This window comes from Gossypium hirsutum, chromosome D13, assembly GCF_007990345.1.
Source record: "Gossypium hirsutum isolate 1008001.06 chromosome D13, Gossypium_hirsutum_v2.1, whole genome shotgun sequence".
Classification (NCBI taxonomy): Eukaryota; Viridiplantae; Streptophyta; class Magnoliopsida; order Malvales; family Malvaceae; genus Gossypium; species Gossypium hirsutum.
The window spans coordinates 49,708,945-49,730,143 of NC_053449.1; the positions used below are offsets into that span (position 1 = coordinate 49,708,945).

General features: G+C 37.6%; 2 protein-coding genes across 5 annotated transcripts; one reads left to right on the forward strand and one right to left on the reverse strand.

Moving 5' to 3' along the window:
- The first annotated feature begins 11,702 nt into the window (after positions 1–11,702).
- Positions 11,703–15,718, forward strand: LOC107919535 (putative BPI/LBP family protein At1g04970). Its single transcript, XM_016848980.2, has 6 exons — positions 11,703–12,330; positions 12,864–13,003; positions 13,334–13,685; positions 14,202–14,447; positions 14,579–14,704; positions 14,963–15,718. Exons 1-6 carry the CDS (start codon positions 11,929–11,931, stop codon positions 15,170–15,172), a joined length of 1,476 nt encoding a protein of 491 aa, XP_016704469.1. The 5' UTR covers positions 11,703–11,928; the 3' UTR covers positions 15,173–15,718.
- Positions 15,719–15,730: 12 nt separating this feature from the next.
- LOC107919533 (65-kDa microtubule-associated protein 1) lies at positions 15,731–20,727 on the reverse strand. Of its 4 annotated transcripts, none has more exons than XM_016848977.2 (11): positions 20,567–20,727; positions 19,467–19,515; positions 19,272–19,366; positions 18,966–19,169; positions 18,608–18,862; positions 18,315–18,530; positions 17,931–18,086; positions 17,539–17,850; positions 16,974–17,061; positions 16,397–16,545; positions 15,731–16,259 (listed from the first exon to the last, which is right to left on the reverse strand). In XM_016848977.2, the coding sequence occupies exons 3-11, from the start codon at positions 19,341–19,343 to the stop codon at positions 15,969–15,971; spliced, it is 1,743 nt and encodes a 580-aa protein (XP_016704466.1). In that variant the 5' UTR covers positions 19,344–19,366; positions 19,467–19,515; positions 20,567–20,727; the 3' UTR covers positions 15,731–15,968. The 4 variants fall into 4 exon arrangements, with proteins under 4 accessions (XP_016704466.1, XP_016704467.1, XP_016704468.1 ...); XM_016848978.2 differs by having other exon boundaries at positions 20,262–20,567; XM_016848979.2 differs by lacking the exon at positions 19,467–19,515 and having other exon boundaries at positions 20,567–20,704.
- Between the last annotated feature and the right edge of the window lie 472 nt (positions 20,728–21,199).

Consider the following 21,199-nt stretch of genomic DNA (forward strand, 5'->3'; position numbering starts at 1 on the left):
AACAAACACCAGACAATAAGAAGACCACTTTGTTTCTTTGTGGGTTAATTATGATTCTTGGCGTCTAATTGGAGAGATCATGGTAATATGCCACAAACGTTGGAGAACTTTATAAAAGCTGCTTAGGAGAGGAACAAGGAGTTGAGTGGGAGTATTTTTGATCGGAAGAAAAAAATTATATCAAGCTAATGAGCCCTACACAATTTTAAATCTAGTAAATGAGAAGAGAAAATCAAGCTTAGAGAGGAACTCGAGGAGACTGAGTTATGAAGAATTGTGGCAATAAAAGGCTAGATGTGAATGGTTAATAAATTACAATACTAGATCTCATTATGGGTTGAGTCATTTGTTTAGATTTAACAGTTTGTTCGAAAAATGTGAAAGTTTGAGTAAAAATATAGGTTGAAAAAATAGGCTTAGACAAAAAAAAATAAGAGCTGTTTTCTTGTTGTTTTGCTACAATTTTGTTGCTATTTTGCTATTATTTTATTGTTATTGTTTGGATATTATATAACTTTTATTTTATTGTTAATTTTATTTCTATTTTAGAGGCATATGCTTGCTAAGTTGCAATTATTTTAGTGTTATTTAAGTATAAAGATTTTTTTAATGTATTTTCAATTTGTAGGGAAACATTTATTTTAATTTTTTTAGTGTATTTGATATATTATATTTTTAAATTTATTTTTATAAAAAAAATCTAAAAAGAATTAATACGGGCGGGCTGAGTTGGGCTCGAATTTAGCATTTTTAATATGAGTTGGGCTTGGATAGAATTTTAAGCCCATTTTTCGAGTCGAACATGAGAAAATGGGCCTAAAATTTCACATCGATTTGACCCTAACTCGACCCAGCTCATTATTAGGTTTGCACTAATGTTACCTTTGGTAGGAGTAATCATTTTTTACATATGCTTTAGTACATGAGTTGACAATAAACTAATTCAATTGATGATATTTAGCCACTCCCATAACTTATTTTAGTAAAGAGAAAGAAAAAAATTGGTTTATTTTTTATAAGAGTTTTTGCTTATCTTTCTAATTTCAAGTTTAAAATTGTACTAACTATTGTAACATATGTAATAAATAAACTTTTTCCTTATATTATTACACTAGTAACCAAACGAAGCATAAATATTATTGACTAGAATGAGAGATAATAGAATTGAGGTGTTGAATGAAAAATAGTGCTTTGGTAAGGAGTGACTCAAACAAGAACCTATGAACTCTTTTACCAAGCTATATATAGGTGAGGGGATAATTTATGGAAGTTTTCCTATAAAAGGTAAGTTCCCGAAACTATCCAATGAATTTGTCATTTTGCTATGTTCTAATATCATCAATGAGGAGATCTCCCTTCAAAGCTCTTAGAAAGGATAGAGTCTTTTAATAGTATTGTCACTATCTTAATCACAAAAGTTACTGATCCAAAATCTGTAGCACATGCATATATGTACATGAATAACTATTAAATTGGATCTCAAAAAAACCTATAACAAAATCCAATGAGATTTTGTTAAAAATTCTATCGAAGTGCAAGTATTTAGAAGAAAATGATTGACCTTATTATGCAATATGCATTCGACAATGCAAATTGTATGGAATGAAAGGGATGATTGGGGCCTTCAAACCGTCAAGAGCAATTTGACAAGATCCTTTTTCATTGTATTTGTTTGTTGTGGGTATGGAAAGGCTAGTTTATTGTATTAACCAAGACGTTGAGAACAAGAGATAGATCAAGCTTTCAAAGAGATCTCGCATATTTTCTTGCATAATCCTTTTCTCAAATTTTTTTAGAAAACATTAAGAATAGTGTCACATAGTTTATCAATGTAAAGTTAAGATTATAAACGCTACGATATCTTAGTTGATATATTGGAGTTCCTTTATTTTATAGAAGAGTTCAGAAGGAGATTTATCGATTTGTTATGATAAATTCACTTATATTTTAATGTGTGATTTCTTGAAAATTATCTATGATAGGAAGAGTGATAATACAAAATCATTTATAATTACTACACTCATTCTTGAATGTATATGTTTCAAAATTGAGAAGCTTGTCGGGGAGTCCTACGATTGAGAAGCAAAAGCCAGCTCTTAGCGGACGGAATCGAGGTTGCATGCTGATAGACAATGGTGGTCTCAAACTGAGACAAGTTGGGGACCAAAACTTATCATTGTTCAAACTGGGTTTCCAATTAATATCGAATCAATTTGCTTATTGGGTCAAGGTCATGAGATTGAAGTTCAAAGTTGATGATCTTAGTCGAGAAAGTATTGAACGATCAAATTGCTCCTATGGCTATAACGCTCAATCTCAAAAGTTCGGAAAGAATTAAAAACAAACATACGTTGGTCCTTAGGAGAGTGGCTCAGTTCGGTTTTGCTTGGACACATGGCTCCTTGACGTGGACTCACTATGGCAGCATCGAATTGATCATGATGGGGTACAGATGAAATGGGTAATTGGAAGTGGCTATATATTTGTTTGCTACCTACAACGATTGTATTAAAAATTGCTGGCACTTTCCCACCAATGTCTGACCGATCTATATAGCGATGGTCAAAATTTGGCCAACTTTCAGTCTCGGATGCTTATAGGCACTACACACAAGAAAAATGGAATCCAAAAGATGAAGCATGGAAAATCATTTGGAGATATAAAGGTATGCAACGAGTTCATCTATTCATTTGGCTCTTATTTAATGATTACGAATAACAAACGCTGTCGGAGGAGTGTAACAGATGAGGCAAATTGTTAGTCATGTGGGATGACCCAAGAAACAAGTCTACACTCTATTTTGGGATGACAACAAAAGGTACTTGAGTATGAGGGTAACGGGGCGGATTTTTGTCTGTCCTAATGTAAACTTGAAACTTGATCAATTCGTTTTGAACCTGACTTGACCTCAACTTTTTTTAAAAAAATTTGCCCGAATTCGAACTTGAAATTTAGTAGAAAACCCAACTCCACCTTGCTTCAGCTCGAATTTAATTTAATTGTTTTATTTTAAAGCAAATAAGTTTTTTTTTGAGTTTAGACTTAAAATTTAATATATTTATTTAAAGCAAAAACTTAATATATGTATATATATTAGGGACTTTTTATAAATATCATGAGGTGGAGCGAATTTACCTCAAACCTAACATGACTTGGACTCTATTTTCAGAAAAAAAAACCTTAATGGATTGGATCGAAACTTGTAAAATTTGGATTTTTTGTCATCACAATACTTAATCTTTACTTGATAGAGTGAAAAGAAAATTGAAGGGATAAAAAACCAGAAGATGAACAACATGAATTTTCTTTCCATAAGTGTGTTTTGTAGAATTGAAAAATAGAAAGAAAAAAATAATTTTTTTTAAAAATACATAATTTTGATCTATGATACAAATCTTTTTCATTTTCTTTCTTTTCCTTCTTTCCAATTTGGAAGGACATTCAATTTTTTTCCCATCAATTTACTTCTAAATTAACAACACTCAAAATTTAATTATTAGGTAAATTACACCAACAATCACTCAACTTTAGGGTAGTTAACAAAAGAGTCGCCTAAGTTTCATTTCAGTCACTCAACTTTAGAAAAATAACAAAACAGTCATTTTAACCATTTTCTGTTACAGACGTAATGGAAAAATAACATGGCATTTAATGGTGGGTTACCTGTCATTTTAACAGTCCCTTTTAACCATAAACCCATTTAAGAACCCTGAGCAGTAGAAGAAGAAGAGAAAAAGAAGAATAAGAGAAGAAATAGAAGAAGAGAAGAAGAAGAATAAGAGAAAAATGGAAGGAGCTTCGTATCAGCGATTCCCAATGGTCAAAATCTGAGAACTCAAAGACGACTATGCTTCCACGACATCGATACCTCCATGGCCAACGCCCTCCGCCGCACAAGTTGAGTGCATGTGCTAATGCACATACGCAGTTTGTGCATTGATTCTGAAGTTTTTTTCTTCTGATGATAGAATGGATTTGATACCAAGGTTGAAAAGTCTAGAAACAAATGAAAAAAAAGGAAAAACAGGGCTAAGAAAGTCAGAGGTGTAAAGAAGGTAATTGGGGTGTTTGTTTTTTCAACTGTTTTTTCTTAAATTTATTTTATCAATTATTTGTGACTTTGCCCACATTGCAGGCCAAGGCTGGAGAGGCTGCCAAGAAAAAGTTAGATCCCCGTAGATATGAACTAAGTTTCACGCAGCAATACGATCAAGCCCCTAATTATTTACCTCCATTTATATTGTTTGCCATTGAACTTCAAGTGTATAATATTGAGTTCATTCTTCTTTTGAATATCCATTTGGATTTTTGTATAATGGACATACTTTACCTGTTCCTATGGAAATTGAAATTTGAATCAGTACCATTTTATGTCATCTAATGCTTTGAAATTTGTATTTACCAATTATTCCATGGTGCTTGAGTGCTTGGTTTTTCAAGGATGCGGGTGGCTTGGGGTTGTTCAACAACTGTTATTGTGGCTTCTGATTTGTAGCAATTGTTCTATTGTGGGTTTGACCCTTTGGTTTTTGTCGAGCAACAACCCATTTAGATTGAAAGAAAAAGACCCAAATTCAGGAGATGGTAAAAGACGAGGTTGATGGAGAAAGAAGATGAAGAGAAATGAGACAAGAACAAGAAAAAAATAAAAGAAGCATAAAGAGAAAGAGGTTGAGGGAGAAGAAGATAAAGAGAAAGATGAGAAGAAAAAGAAGAAAGACACAAAGAATGACCAATCATCTTTTCTTTTCTTCTTTGACCCTTTGACTACTCGTCCAATGTGGCAAGTTAATTGGCCAAGTCAACTATTCCATTAAGCCTATGACGAAAAATATTAATGAGTGACTGATTTGTCACTTTTTAATAACGCTAGTGACTATTTTGTTATTTTTCAAAGTTGAGTGACTGAAATGAAACCTAAATGACTATTCTGTCAACTACGCCGGAGTTGAGTGGCTGTTGGTATAGTTTATCCTTAATTATTTTCTATATTTTCATTCCCTCCCTAGGAAAACAACCTTTTATCTCTAAAAAATAATAAGTCTTTTAACATGTAAGCAAAGTGCCGTGGGTTTGTTTCTTTAGGGAAAAAAGTGAAAATATTGTACTTGTAATTGATACGAATATTGGGGTTGGATGCTTGTATGATTATCTTAACAAGATGTAAGTGTCACGGGGCTAGACCTTTCGTCTCGCAAACCGTGCGGCCTTAGGTGATCCGTTTGCTCTAAACTCGCCTAAGTCAGCCTTTACGCCCAAAAGTGAAGATTCCTTAGAACTCCTCTAAAGCACCAATTTGTATAGCGGAAGCGATTGTGCCAAAAGAAGCTACAAAAGAACAATAGAAAGAGCGCTCGTAAAGTGTTTGAGTAAATGCTCTCAATTCTTATTCACAAAGAATAATGAAACAATTCAGGAGTGAGTACAAATGAGGGGGAGGCTCTCTATTTATAGTTAAGCTCCCCAAAAACTGACGGTCAAGATACATTTACATCGACGGATGAGATTTAACCATATCCTTTAATTTTAGGGATTTACAAGATAAGCCTTATCAAATCTAATCTAATATTTACAAGATAAGATTCCTTCTATCTTCTAAGATCAGTTACCATATTAGCCTAAGTTGCCATCTATTCATTATCAGGCCAACCAGACTTCAATTTGACAGGCTTGTCCAATATCTCTTTGAATCGGGCCAGTTCTTGTGGGCCAAATGATCCCCATCTGAGCAACAAACCTCCATTGGATGCATTTGGTGCGCTGGTCACGGGTTTTGAACTGCAGCCCGTGACATTCTCCCCCACCCATTTTCGTAACGTCCTCGTTGCGATTTCTGAATGGCACTGACTTGATTCGCCTCGGTCTCGTCTCGACGCCTTAGCCTTTCCCTTCCTTCGGGACTTTTACCTCGGCTTCCGTCACTTCTTAACTCGAACCATCCTACTCGTCGCATTTACTCTGGTTAACTGTCCCACATGCATCACTTCTTTTCCTTTGAAGTCTGATGCACCACCCACCTCTCCCATAGGTGGAAACCTTATCGATGACTCGGCCAACTCCGACGCTTCACTCAACTTGAGCCTCATTGGTCTTAGCTTCACTATTTTCATCGTAACTCTTTCCTCTAAGTCCGATGACAAACTCACCTCTTCCTTGGGTGGAAGCCCCTCCGATGACTCACCAAGCTCAGACGTTGCCTTTCTTTTGACTCCGACTTGCTTTGGACAGTTCCGCAACTCATGCGGACCACGACACAAGAAGCACTTTACTCGCTTCTTTTTGCTCCTCTTTGCCCTCTTGGCCTCGACTTTTCCCTTGCTCGAACCAAGCTTCTTGGGCTCCTTGTCTGCTCCATCGTTCCCCTCGATGACAGACTTCCTCGGACACTTCCGCAACCTATGCGGACCATGACACAAGAAGCACTCAACTGGCTTCTTCTCGCTTTCGGCCTCCTTGGCTTCGACACCCCTTGCGCTCGAACTAAGTACCAAGGCCTTATCCACCGGCTTCTCCTTAAGCGCGGATTTCTTCGGACATTTCTTCAACATATGTGGACCGTCGTAGAGAATGCATTTTAGCTTGTCCCTTTTTCTCTTGGGTTTCTTCTTCCCAACTCGTGGTTTCCCATTACCACCATTGTCGCCGTTGCCATTGCCATTAACACTATCTTCATTGTGATCCATTTCACATAAGCCCCTTCCATCGGACTTGGAAGACCCAAGCTTGTCTTTTTCTAGACCAAGCTTCACCACGGACTCAACTACCGTCATGGCTTCCGACAGCTTTTGGACAGTTCTTTGTTCCACCTCCTGTCTAACCCACGGCTTCAATCCATTCTGAAAAGCAAGCAATGCCTCTCTTTCAGTCACCTCTGAAACTTGGAGCAGGGTTCCTTGAACTCTCGAACATACTCCCCCACTGTGCCCCATTGCATTATCCCTTGCAACTTTGCCCGAGCTTCTTCCTCGGTAAACTCTGGGTAAAACTGTCCCTTCAATTCGCATTGAAGCCACGTCTCAATCTCACCATGCCTTTTATTTGTGGTCCTACCTCGCCACCATAAAAGCGCAATGTCAGTAAGAAACGTTGAAGCAGTGTTTACCTTAACCGCATCATCCACGATGCCTTTGGCACGGAAGTAGTTTTCATCCTCCACAAGAAATTGTCCACATCACATGCAGACCTTATCCCCACAAACTCTTTCGGCTTTGGGATATCCTCGTTACTGAGTGTTGCATTTGCCACTCCTTTCCCTACAGCTGCTTGATACAAGGCCAGCTCTCCCTCGAGCTATTCTATTCTTGTGCTCAAAGCCCTCGTCGTGGCCATTGTTTCCTCCTTCAAAGCCATCATCATGGCCTCGAGAGCATCGTTCCTGTCCGACAGCTTATCCCTGTGTAAATTAACCAATTCGTTTACCTTATCCATGGTGGAACCAAGAGACATCTTTACATAGTCCCTAGATTACTCCTTCCAGTTTGCTATGCGATCCTCGACCTCATCGAGTGCCTCCTTTACATCCTCCATGGATCCCTCGAGTTTTCTACACGTTCCTCTACTGCCGTTAATATCTCCCTCAAAGACTTCCTCGCCCACCTTTGTTCAAACTCTTCTCTTGACATCCCAACGGTGCCTTCGAACCAACTCGAATATCACTTGGTTCAAAACTTTGGCTCTGATACCACTTGTCACGGGGCTAGACCTTTATGTCATCTAATGCTTTGAAATTTGTATTTACCAATTATTCCATGGTGCTTGAGTGCTTGGTTTTTCAAGGATGCGGGTGGCTTGGGGTTGTTCAACAACTGTTATTGTGGCTTCTGATTTGTAGCAATTATTCTATTGTGGGTTTGACCCTTTGGTTTTTGTCTAGCAACAACCCGTTTGGATTGAAAGAAAAAGACCCAAATTCAGAAGATGGTAAAAGACGAGGTTGATGGAGAAAGAAGATGAAGAGAAATGAGACAAGAACAAGAAAAAAAATAAAAGAAGCATAAAGAGAAAGAGGTTGAGGGAGAAGAAGATGAAGAGAAAGATGAGAAGAAAAAGAAGAAAGACACAAAGAATGACCAATCATCTTTTCTTTTCTTCTTTGACCCTTTGACTACTCGTCCAATGTGGCAAGTTAATTGGCCAAGTCAACTATTCCATTAAGCCTATGACGAAAAATATTAATGAGTGACTGATTTGTCATTTTTTAATAACGCTAGTGACTATTTTGTTATTTTTCAAAGTTGAGTGACTGAAATGAAACCTAAATGACTATTCTATCAACTACCCCGGAGTTGAGTGGCTGTTGGTATAGTTTATCCTTAATTATTTTTTATATTTTCATTCCCTCCCTAGGAAAACAACCTTTTATCTCTAAAAAATAATAAGTCTTTTAACATGTAAGCAAAGTGCCGTGGGTTTGTTTCTTTAGGGAAAAAAGTGAAAATATTGTACTTGTAATTGATACGAATATTGGGGTTGGATGCTTGTATGATTATCTTAACAAGATGTAAGTGTCACGGGGCTAGACCTTTCGTCTCGCAAACCGTGCGGCCTTAGGTGATCCGTTTGCTCCAAACTCGCCTAAGTCAGCTTTTACGCCCAAAAGTGAGGATTCCTTAGAACTCCTCCAAGGCACCAATTTGTATAGCGGAAGCGATTGTGCCAAAAGAAGCTACAAAAGAACAATAGAAAGAGCGCTCGTAAAGTGTTTGAGTAAATGCTCTCAATTCTTATTCACAAAGAATAATGAAACAATTCATGAGTGAGTACAAATGAGGGGGAGGCTCTCTATTTATAGTTAAGCTCCCCAAAAACCGACGGTCAAGATACATTTACATCGACGGATGAGATTTAACCATATCCCTTAATTTTAGGGATTTACAAGATAAGCCTTATCAAATCTAATCTAATATTTACAAGATAAGATTCCCTCTATCTTCTAAGATCAGTTACCATATCAACCTAAGTTGTTATCTATTCATTATCAGGCCAACCAGACTTCAATTTGACAGGCTTGTCCAATATCTCTTTGAATCGGGCCAGTTCTTGTGGGCCAAATGATCCCCATCTGAGCAACAAACCTCCATTGGATGCATTTGGTGCGCTGGTCACGGGTTTTGAACTGCAGCCCGTGACATTCTCCCCCACCCATTCTCGTAATGTCCTCGTTGCGATTTCTGAATGGCACTGACTTGATTCGCCTCGGTCTCGTCTCGACGCCTTAGCCTTTCCCTTCCTTCGGGACTTTTACCTCGGCTTCCATCGCTTCTTAACTCGAACCATCCTACTCGTCGCATTTACTCTGGTTAACTGTCCCACATGCATCACTTCTTTTCCTTTGAAGTCTGATGCACCACCCACCTCTCCCATAGGTGGAAGCCTTATCGATGACTCGGCCAACTCCGACGCTTCACTCAACTTGAGCCTCATTGGTCTTAGCTTCACTGTTTTCATCGTAACTCTTTCCTCTAAGTCCGATGACAAACTCACCTCTTCCTTGGGTGGAAGCCCCTTCGATGACTCATTAAGCTCAGACGTTACCTTTCTTTTGACTCCGACTTGCTTTGGACAGTTCTGCAACTCATGCGGACCACGGCACAAGAAGCACTTTACTCGCTTCTTTTTGCTCCTCTTTGCCCTCTTGGCCTCGACTTTTCCCTTGCTCGAACCAAGCTTCTTGGGCTCCTTGTCTGCTCCATCGTTCCCCTCGATGACAGACTTCCTCGGACACTTCCGCAACCTATGCGGACCATGACACAAGAAGCACTCCACTGGCTTCTTCTCGCTTTCGGCCTCCTTGGCTTCGACACCCCTTGCGCTCGAACCAAGTACCAAGGCCTTACCCACTGGCTTCTCCTTAAGCGCGGATTTCTTCGGACATTTCTTCAACATATGTGAACCGTCCTAGAGAAAGCATTTTAGCTTGTCCCTTTTCCTCTTGGGTTTCTTCTTCCCAACTCGTGGTTTCCCATTACCACCATTGTCGCCGTTGCCATTGCCATTAACACTATCTTCCTTGTGATCCATTTCACATACGCCTCTTCCATCAGACTTGGAAGACCCAAGCTTGTCTTTTTCTAGACCAAGCTTCACCACGGACTCAACTACCGTCATGGCTTCCGACAGCTTTTGGACACCTCTTTGTTCCACCTCCTGTCTAACCCACGACTTCAATCATTCTGAAAAGCAAGCAATGCCTCTCTTTCGGTCACCTCTGAAACTTAGAGCATGAGTTCCTTGAACTCTCGAACATACTCCCCTATTGTGCCCCGTTGCATTATCCCTTACAACTTTGCCCGAGCTTCTTCCTCGGTAAACTCTGGGTAAAACTGTCCCTTCAATTCGCATTGAAGCCACGTTCCAATCTCACCATGCCTTTTATTTGTGGTCCTACCTTGCCACCATAAAAGCGCAATGTCAGTAAGAAACGTTGAAGCAGTGTTTATCTTAACCGCATCATCCACGATGCCTTTGGCACGGAAATAGTTTTCATCCTCCACAAGAAATTGTCCACATCACATGCAGACCTTGTCCCCACAAACTCTTTCGACTTTGGGATATCCTCGTTACTGAGTGTTGCATTTGCCACTCCTTTCCCTACGGCTGCTTGACACAAGGCCAGCTCTCCCTCGAGCTATTCTATTCTTGTGCTCAAAGCCCTCGTCGTGGCTATTGTTTCCTCCTTCAAAGCCATCATCATGGCCTCGAGAGCATCGTTCCTGTCCGACAGCTTATCCCTGTGTAAATTAACCAACTCGTTTACCTTATCCATGGTGGAACCAAGAGACATCTTTACATAGTCCCTGGATTACTCCTTCCAGTTTGCTATGCGATCCTCGACCTCATCGAGTGCCTCCTTTACATCCTTCATGGATCCCTCGAGTTTTCCCAGACATTCCTCTACTGCCGTTAATGTCTCCCTCAAAGACTTCCTCGCCCACCTTTGTTCAAACTCTTCTCTTGACATCCCAACGGTGCCTTCGAACCAACTCGAATATCACTTGGTTCAAAACCTTGGCTCTGATACCACTTGTCACGGGGCTAGACCTTTAGTCTCGCAAATCGTGCGGCCTTAGGCGATCCGTTTGCTCCAAACTCGCCTAAGTCAGCCTTTACGCCAAAAGTGAGGATTCTTTAGAACTCCTCCAAGGCACCAATTTGTATAGCGGAAACGATTGTGCCAAAAGAAGCTACAAAAGAACAATAGAAAGAGAGCTCGCAAAGTGTTTGAATAAATGCTCTCAATTCTTATTCACAAAGAATAATGAAACAATTCAGGAGTGAGTACAAATGAGGGGAGGCTCTCTATTTATAGTTGAGCTCCCCAAAAACCGACGGTCAAGATAAATTTACATCGACGGATGAGGTTTAACCATATCCCTTAATTTTAAGGATTTACAAGATAAGTCTTATCAAATCTAATCTAATCTTTATAAGATAAGATTCCCTCTATCTTCTAAGATCAGTTACCATATTAGCCTAAGTTGCCATCTATTCATTATCAGGCCAACCAGACTTCAATTTGACAGGCTTGTCCAATATCTCTTTGAATTGGGCCAGTTCTTGTGGACCAAATGATCCCAATCTGAGCAACAAACCTCTATTAAATGCATTTGGTGTGCTGATCACGAGTTTTGAACTGCTGCCTGTTACATAAGCTAACAGGAATTTTTGGTCAAATCTTCTTACGCCTCAAAATAATGAACAAAATTCCAAACCGATTTAATCAACCGGCTTCATATACATCACTGCTCATTATTCCACCTGTTTCTTTCATAGCTTCATCTTTTGGAAGTAATCCCCAGTTCTCTGTCACTAGGAGAAAAATCCCAATCATATAAGCAATTCTAAGTTTATTAAAATCCTTTGAGCAAGCTTTAGGTTTCTTATCCTCTTAAACCCATTTCTCCCCATTTGGAGATCTCTTCCAAATCCATGGAAGATGCTATACGCTTCATATTTTTCTCATTTCTGCTCATTCCTGCAAATACCCAACTTGAATCCAACCAAAAAGGATACATATCTGCTGTTATATCCACTAAAGGTCTTGATTTTGCTAAAGATTTGCTGATTGAGAAAGCTGTTTCTTCTATAATTCCACTTCAACTGTCTGATATCGAAAAGTCTGCAAAAATCCCGGTTGTTGGGAAAGTTCGTATGGGTCTTTCTGGTATCGTAATTTACAGTGTCGATTTTCCTTTTTCATCTGTTGCAACTGGAGACTCCGGTATTGTTTTAGTTGCTTCTGGTGCTACTGCTAATTTGAATATGAAGTGGAAGTATTCTTACAAAACATGGATAGTCACTATTTCTGATCAAGGAACTGCCACTGTTGAGGTATGGGATAACAGTTGGGAACTTTGAAAGAACAAAGTAATTGATACTGTTGATTTGGTTCTGTCTTGGCTTCGACTTTTCATTTTTGTTTAAATATTCATGAGTACAGAGATATAATCTTTCAAAGGTGAAAAAACTATTCAAAAATTTAACATATTCCCATAGTTGTTTCAGTTTAGTTAAGCTCGGAAAGAAGGTTCTGCTTGAATAATTTGTAATTTGTATGTTTTAACCTGTCCATGTTATAGTGTTTTGAAGTTTTATAGTTGGGAAATTTACATAGTTTTTTCATGGTTATTTGAGATGCATATGCCCATTATTAAGCCCCTCTTTATATGGTACTGGTTTTGGTTCATATTATCTTGCATCAAAGAGCCTTGTGCTTATCCATTATGTTAACCTTTGCCTTGTCATAGTTTGGTATTTTCAAATAATAAGTATATTAAAAGAACCAGTAACAAACTAACGTCTATTTAAAATTTTGATTGTTAGGATGGTTTGTAGACTTGATGTTTATATTTGCTGGTTCATAGGTTCTAGGCATGGTGGTGTGGCTTAAAGCGGCTGTTATAAACGAAGAAGGAACTCTCAAGCTATTTTTATTGGACTATGAATGTCATGTGAAAGATATCTCCATAAATGTAGATGGTGGAGCTTCTTGGCTTTATCAAGGGTATGCTATCGTTGCCTATTCGGACAACTATGCTAATCCAACTCTTCATTTTTATTGAAGCATCCACATCCCACATATGTTCAGACGTAAGAATGGGGATATGATCCTTCAAGGACCCTCCAAATACATAGAATCAGTCATTATTCTGTCATTAAACCATAGGATTTTTTTTATAACTTTTTAATAGTATTCTACAAAACTAAATTATGCATCAGTTAAAAATCACATACATGGATCTTTTAGGTTTACCATTTTGTTCTTTAGGTTCTGCTTGAGATCCGTATCTTTCCTGTTATGATACTTATTGTATTTATACAACTTATCATCCAGGATCATTGATGCTTTCCGAGGGAAAATCATGTCTGAAGTTGAAGATGCGATTATCAAGAAGATCAAAGAAGGAATGATAAAGCTTGACTCATTGTTGCAGTCGCTTCCAAAACAACTGCAAGTTAATAGTGTTGTTGCATTGAATGTGACTTTCATGGATGATCCTTTGTTAACTAATTCTTCCGTAGAGCTTGAAATTAATGGTTTATTCAACGGAGCAGATGAAATTTCAGTTTCAAACTATTACAGTAAAAGAGCACGGAATTTCCTTTCCTGCAATGGTTTAGCAAAGATGGTTGAAATCTCATTGCATGAAAAGGTTTTTCAATCTGCTGGATCAGTATACTTCCATGTAAGTTTCCACAGTATGAAACCTGCAATCATCCTCAAATTTCCTAGAGCTAACTTCGGTTTGATTGAAGCTTATATTGAGATTGCAGAAAATTGCATCTAAAATGTAATTTAGGCTTTCCGAAGGGGTGGAAAACTAGAAGGATGAAAATATAAATTTTCTTTCCATAGTGTACTTGGTTGGTAGGAAAGACAAAGAACAAGCAATTTTCTTTCCCTTCATTGCTTGGTAGAGTTGAATGATAAAAGGAAAGAAAATAAAACAATTGGAAAATGTATAATTTGAACTAACATACACTTCTCTCCTATTTTCTCTCCTCTCCTGATTCCAATTTGGAAGGATTGGTTTTTATGCATTAGGATGTGAAATTATCAACCCTCCTATTTTCTTTCCTCTCACTTTACTTTTCACTTTTTCACTCCCTCCTCCCATCCTTCACTTTTCCACTCAATCAAGCACACCCTTAATGTCAATTTGATAGTTATACTAATGCATATATGTTCTTTTGGTGGTCAGGCAGATCATATGCATTGGACTCTCAACAAAATACCTGAGTCACTGACGAACACTGCTGGATGGAGATATATTATACCTCAATTGTATGAGCAATATCCAAATGATGATATGAAGCTTCATGTAACAGTGACTTCTCCACCAGTCATACGAATTGCAGATCATGACGTGGACACCACTATTTATGCAGATTTGACTTTCGAGGTCTTAGATTCCAGTGAAGTCGTCCCCATCGCATGCATCTCATTGGTATGCTTAGTTGATATGATTATCGTCTTTTAATTCATTTATTCATATCCTCTGTTAACTCAGGAAGCCAGTTTCTGTTTTGATCTTTTTACAAGCTTTTGGACAGTAACGATTGTAATAAATATATGCAGGTGATAAGTACATCATGTTCTGCAGAAATTCATAGGAACAATCTTACTGGTAGCATTAAGCTAACCAACTTCACATCATCTTTGGCATGGAGCAATATTGGTAATCTTAACATGCATCTCCTTCAGGTATTATCCATTTCAAGCCTCTTTTCAATCCATTAGTGTTTGCATCAGCTTATTGCTATAACAGTAACCAAATTGGAGTTCAATCCATTTGTGTTTCTGGTACAACTTAGACATCAAAATAGTTTCCAAATTATATGCATTCAATACTTTGTTAAGTATAAACATGCATGGAAGCACTATTAATGAATCATATTCGAAACATTCCGAACAAGATCATTTTTATGCATCTAATGAAAAGTGCGGTGAATATTGTTTTAGGCTGCAATGTCAACTGTCCTCGAAAACTTCTTCATGCCAGATCTGAACTTACATCTTAGAAATGGGTTCCCTTTGCCTCTTCCCCATGGTTTTACACTTCAGAATGCTGAAATTGTCCAACTCGATTCGAAGGTTATGGTTCGTAGTGATTTGAGCTACACAGAGGATATGATCTCTCGACCGGGTATAAATTTATTAGCAACAGCTTGAATGCTTGATGTTCATGCTAAAATTAACTATTGTTGTATACCTAAAATCATGTACAAGTGAAAGCCCCAAAAGTATATTACATAGTACATAGTTTATACTCAAGTTGAAGCTTTTTAGCTTTTTCGGTTTGTGAATTTCAAAGAGATTGGGAGAAGTAAAAATGATTTGTTTCTTATTAAAATACAGTGTCAAGAGTCTTAAGGCAATAAAAGATGGGGGGTTTGTCTCACCTACTGCCATCGATCAAATTTGGATTCTGGGTTGGGAGTGTTTATATCTAATAGACTAATCCCTACCTTCTACCTTCTGCCAGAAACATTGTTTTTATCCCTTTTTTCCTGGACTCTTTACAAATCTGGCTAAAGCGATGATGATGAAGCATGAGTCAAGAATCAGCTTGAAAATGCAAAATACGTTCTCATTGAAGTGGTTGTTAGAGATCTATAATAGTATTTGTGATTCAAATTATAACACATTAATGATATTAGTTAGTGAGATTTGTATTGTATTGGGACAAGGAGTTGATATAAGAATTAATTTAGTAAAGAATTGTTGCTATTATAGATGAAAAGGGAATGTTATTATTATAAATAGGGTTTACTGTATCAGCTCATGGGACAACATGAATAGAAAACCAGCGTTAAAATGTCAAATATCACAATGTTACACGCTAATAACAGTATACTCTCCTACTCACTCACTATATTGCTACAACAGCTCTTCGATATGGTAAACAATATCAGGTAATAACACTAGTAACAAGACAAAGGGTGTAAACCACTAAATTTATTTATTATTAGGGTGATGCTGGTGATCTATCAGTTCCAGAAACATGGGAGGCGGCATCCTCCTTTGATATGGCAACAAAGTTGGTAGGAGCTGCCACCCTCATGCTGTCCCGCTTCCCTTCTTTAGCTGCAGATCTGCTTCCATTTTGACTGGCACTTAAAGACAAGCGTCTGCCGGGGGTTCCATTGGTACGAGGTCCCACCACCTTCTTTGTACTAGCTGGTCGAGCTGGGGTTGACCTTGAACTGAATATGGGTTCTTGTTCTGTGTTTTGCTGCTCACCGAACTTCTTCTGATCCTGTAGGTTTTATAGGTTACCAGTTACCGCATTTAGTACAACGAGAGACCATTTAAGTTCACCTTCTTCATGTCTAAATCTAGGTTCATGCTTGAAGTTTAAAAATAGTTGGAACTGATAATGACTAGAAAATTTACCCTAAGCCTCCTTTTCTCTTCTTCCCTTTCTTGCCTGAGCATAGCATATTCATCTAGCATGGCAAGGAGCGGAATGCCATCGTACTTAAATGATATGCCACGATCTTCCTCCCAAGCTCGAGTTTTGGCAACCAAAGTGTCAACCATACCTAAACAGGCCAATAAAGGCAATTAATACAGAAAATGTCAGGCTATACATGCATGCTAAGCAGATCTAGAGTTGTAGCATCATTAAAGTTCTCCTCTACCATGTAGATGTTAAAGACAAATATGCCATGGATGGCTGGAAACTAGAACTTATTAGTTTCAGGAGATCATTTCATTTAATCTCTTGAAATAGGTGCATTAGCGATGGTGACCAACCTTATCGTACATACACAATAAATTTCTTCCAAATCAAATGAGATTTAAAATTTTAATTTGATTACTAATTCTAAATCAGTAGAGCTTAAGATAACAAAATTTATCAACTCAGCAGCGGATAAAGTAGATCGAAAGGAACTTCATGACCAGAAATTGAATTCCTAATGATGGTTCAGGGAGATTAATATGGACATAGGACTCTATATGGTCCTACCTGGAATTTTGTTTACCAGAATACGAGCCTTCTCAGCACGCTTGAGGTTTAAGTGTGCCCCCCTGCTTGCATTGTACCTGTTATCATCCTGTTCCAGCAGGAAAATATTAGTGGAACCAAATACTCAGCGTCAGTTACAGGTAATAAGCTAGAGCATTAGCAGGGAAGATCACCATCAAATCTGCATCTTTAGTACTATGATAGTACTTTTCCCTACATAGAGGTACAGGGGTATACATCTTAAACATGCTGAGGAGCTAGCAGTCACTCATAAATGTCAAATCCAAAACTTTTATCAGGCAATATCGGAATAAATAAGTTGATGGATTCAAGGATCACCATTAAGGTTATATATCAACCTACAGCACTCCAGGTCATGTTCTCAATTAGATCATGTTAGGATAAAAAGGTTGTGCAAAAATATCATGGCCACATTATCAGAGTAGTTCCTGGTATCTTCAATGCAATATTGCAAATCAATACACTCACCAGTCCCACCAAAAAGGGAGAGAGAAATCAGAGCAAGTAGCCAAAGAGAAAACGAGGTTGAAGAAGAGATAAGTACCCGATTGTAGTCATCAAGCCAACTTTCTTCTTCACAAGCTGACATCCATTTTTCAACCCTATCCAATATTTCTTTCCTGCTAAGGGCTTCTTCTTTCGCTTTTGTGATCTGATTATCCATGTCAGCTAGTAACTCAGCAGGCTCAACATTCCCGGTATCAATCAGAGCCATAATTTTCTCCCTAGCAGCCTCTGGATCTATCTCTATATGAGCATGGGCAAATATCTCCTCAAGCTCCACTTGCCTTTTGAAAGCAAGTTCCTTCATTCTGCTTGACTTTAGCTGATCAAGCCTTTCAACTTCTACCTCTGCCTTCAGGACAATAGAAAATAAATACAAGTTAGCAACTCTTCTCACTCATACCTAAACAACCAACTAAGAAACTTGATTACTTGTTCAATCAGATCCAGAGCAAGAGCACCGGGAACATCCACTTCATCAACTGATGCAGAGATGTTGCAGGTAACATGGTCGAATAATCTCCTTTCTTCTTCAGGAGTGTCCATCAAATTCCACAGATCAGTTAGCTTAGTTGCTAACTCTTGAAGCTGTCAAAGAGGAACATGTTGATTTCATATTTTAAACTATTGGAATAGAAGTATAAAAGTTGAATATACTACAAAGCTCATATTTATGTCCGTAATAAAGATGTGCCAATCTGGTCATATACCTGTGTCTGATGCTAACGTATCAAGAAGAAAAATGGGGAGTACATTTTCACCAGAAAAGAAGAAGAAGAAAAAAAAAAACAGAACTACTACATTCAATAGTAATACCTTATGAATCCTCTGCTTCTTATCTTCATGTAAAGCTGAGACTGTCTCAGCCAACCTTAATAGTGTATCATTGCTGATGCTTTTTGACTGCACACATGTTTTATCATCTAAGCTTGGATGAACTTCAGTTACAGTACTAAAGAAGTCCATTCCAAGTACAGCACAAAGATCATGCACAGTGCTAACAAATTCAAGGACTTTATGCAGCCGATCACTCTGCAATGCAATGAGAACTTAGTGGCATTGATGCATGTACAGACTTGATGCCAGAATATGTAAGACAATGAATTTACCTTCTCTTTTTGAAGTTCTTGGAGCTTTACTTGATATTCATTCAACTTCTTTAGGGACAAGTCAGACTCATCCACTGCAGGAGCACCAGCCTGCTCATTGGCACTCCCAGTAATTTCCCCACATATCTTCTGAATCTGTGATTGTACATCAGAAAACTCCTTAACTCTCTCCTCTTTCTGTTTCCACAGCTGTTCAAGGGCTGGCGCTATAGCAGCAAGTTGCTCCTTGATTGTCCCTGATGCCTTCACAGTATCCTACAGCAAACTTATAAACAACATTGATTTGCATACCAAGAGTAATAACTTCCTATTATCTAGAGCAAATATGATTAGAACAAGATATTAAGTGATTACTCACAACACCAAGAAAACTTTTGTCTCCAAGAGCTGATACAAGTGTGGAAAGCTCTAGTTTGGCATCTGACAAGGTCACAAGAAGTTCTGCTCTTGATTTTGCAGCCTGCTCAACCTTCCTTTTGTACACATCCAAGCACTCTTGCTCTATCTGAAGAAGCATCTTGTCTCTCTCTTCATCACTTTCACCAACTTCATCCCATATTTCCTTCAATCAATTGCAGAACATTTTACCTCCTATATTTCTACATTCAGATATGCACCAGAAACAAAGATTTTATGGGAGAGAACAAGTTAGAAGCCACATTACTTGCAGTTTCTGCAGTAAAGTGCCACAAGTGGTTTCTCCTAGAAGAGGGTTTTGTGCATCCATTACTGCCATTTACTCTACCACTTCAACCTAGCCTACACCAGAGCATTTAATAGACTTTAAGACACATTTATTTTAAATCTTGCAATTTAAAAGGAAAGAACAACCCAGAACTAGACAATTATGAGTATATACCTTCTTGACCAGCTAGAAACAGCACTTTACCAGACTAAATGACATACACCTAGCAGCAGAAGTCGCAACCAATGGAATATCATTAAGTTTGGACAAGTATCAAGAATTAGATTAACTGAAGAATCTCATGGCAATAAACAAGATAAACTTAAAGTGTAAAAAGATATGAATTGGTAAGGGATCCGAATATTGAAATCATATAAAAGAATATCTTAGGCAGTAAAAAGAATGAAGATGCAACCACGGTATTTAGTAAGCACACTAGATAATGTTTCTGAAGTTTGTCTTCGGAAATTGCAATAAGCAGGCTAGTAGGAAGTATCACTGAGTTCAGATCATAGTACAAAAGAAGTAAAAAGAAAAGACTCATCATACATATTGGACCAAAGTGCAATTGATCAATCAAGTAAACTTGCAGAAAATTTGGTTGCTCTTGCTCAAACATTGAAATTTACGAGGAGGACAAAGGAATGCTCAACGACTTCTTGCAAGAAGCAAGGGAAAGTTCTCTTGAATATCTTAATCCAAAACCAATAAAAAATGAATCTGATGGGAGTTTACAAGGAAAAAGAACATGAATATTTTTGTATCTCAGATCAAGAACCAATGTAAACAAAGCCTTAAGTATGATAGAGATATCAGTTTTGATCTATTGAGCTTCCAATATGTTAGCCAAATGTAACACAAAACAAATTTATTAGAAATTTGAAACACTCTGGCCAAACCATCAACATTTTTAAAACAAGTTTTTAGGTTATTTACCTCACATTCCTCAACAAACAATGAAACCCGTACCTTGATTGACCGAAGCCAGGCAACCAGCCTTGAACAAAAACGACCCAGCTTCACAATTTCATTTCTTTCTCAAAATTCACTAAACATTAATCACTTAAAATAGCAAAGAAAACTCAAAGCTCAATTATCCACTAAAAACACACTTTCATGAAACCAACTACAAGGATAACCTCAGATCTTTCTTAAACCCATTACAAAAAAGAAAAGCATACTTTGGTCACATAAAGATCAAAACAAGAGTAAACAAAGCTGAAAATGCAGGAGAGAGAACAATGAAACTGAGGAGAAGAATAAATAAGCCATACCAGATCTTATTTTAAGCAAAGATTTCTGGGTTTTTATTTTACTTCAGATCTAAGGCTTTGATCTTTGCAGAGAGTGGAGTTTGTGAGAGTGAGAGAAGCTTTGAATTTTGATGCAGAGAACAAAAACGATAAATGCGGGCTGTGGGACCCTATAACATATCTAGTTGTCTTGATAAATTATTCTGATCGTTAAGTACCCGTCTTTCTTGTGTTATTTACGAAGATGACACTGTCAGCTTCTAATCCTTTAAATATTTTACTTGTTTGTCTTTGTCTCTTTCTGACTTTTGGGACTAAAAATTATAGTGACTAAACAATGTGAAAATAAATCTCAAACACTTAAAAAGGGTATGTTCACGGTAATGGAATAGAGCTGTAATTGAATAGAGTTGTAATTAATAATTCAATTGTTTAGTTGAATGTAATAGAATAAAACTGAACTGTAATAGTATTCTTGTGTTTGGTTGAATGAAATATGTTGTAATAGCATAAGAAAAAAACTAAAATGACTAGAATATCTTTAGCAGAATTTTTTTAGATAGATGATTATTGTTATTAAATTTTAATAGGATTAAAAAATAATAACTAATTTAATCATTTTTTAAATATAATTATTATTAAAATATGAATTAA

What these genes read in the sequence shown, in the direction of transcription:
- LOC107919535 (XM_016848980.2), top strand. Translation starts at nt 11,929, where the DNA reads ATGGAAGATGCTATACGCTTCATATTTTTCTCATTTCTGCTCATTCCT. An exon ending in GCTTCTTGGCTTTATCAAGG is followed by an intron (nt 13,004 to 13,333) that starts GTATGCTATCGT and finishes CTTATCATCCAG; the next exon opens with GATCATTGATGCTTTCCGAG. An exon ending in CCATCGCATGCATCTCATTG is followed by an intron (nt 14,448 to 14,578) that starts GTATGCTTAGTT and finishes AAATATATGCAG; the next exon opens with GTGATAAGTACATCATGTTC.
- LOC107919533 (XM_016848977.2), bottom strand. Translation starts at nt 19,343, where the DNA reads ATGGCAGTAATGGATGCACAAAACCCTCTTCTAGGAGAAACCACTTGT. An exon ending in AAGAACTTCAAAAAGAGAAG is followed by an intron (nt 18,531 to 18,607) that starts GTAAATTCATTG and finishes ATTGCATTGCAG; the next exon opens with AGTGATCGGCTGCATAAAGT. An exon ending in GGCTTGATGACTACAATCGG is followed by an intron (nt 17,062 to 17,538) that starts GTACTTATCTCT and finishes CTGCTGGAACAG; the next exon opens with GATGATAACAGGTACAATGC.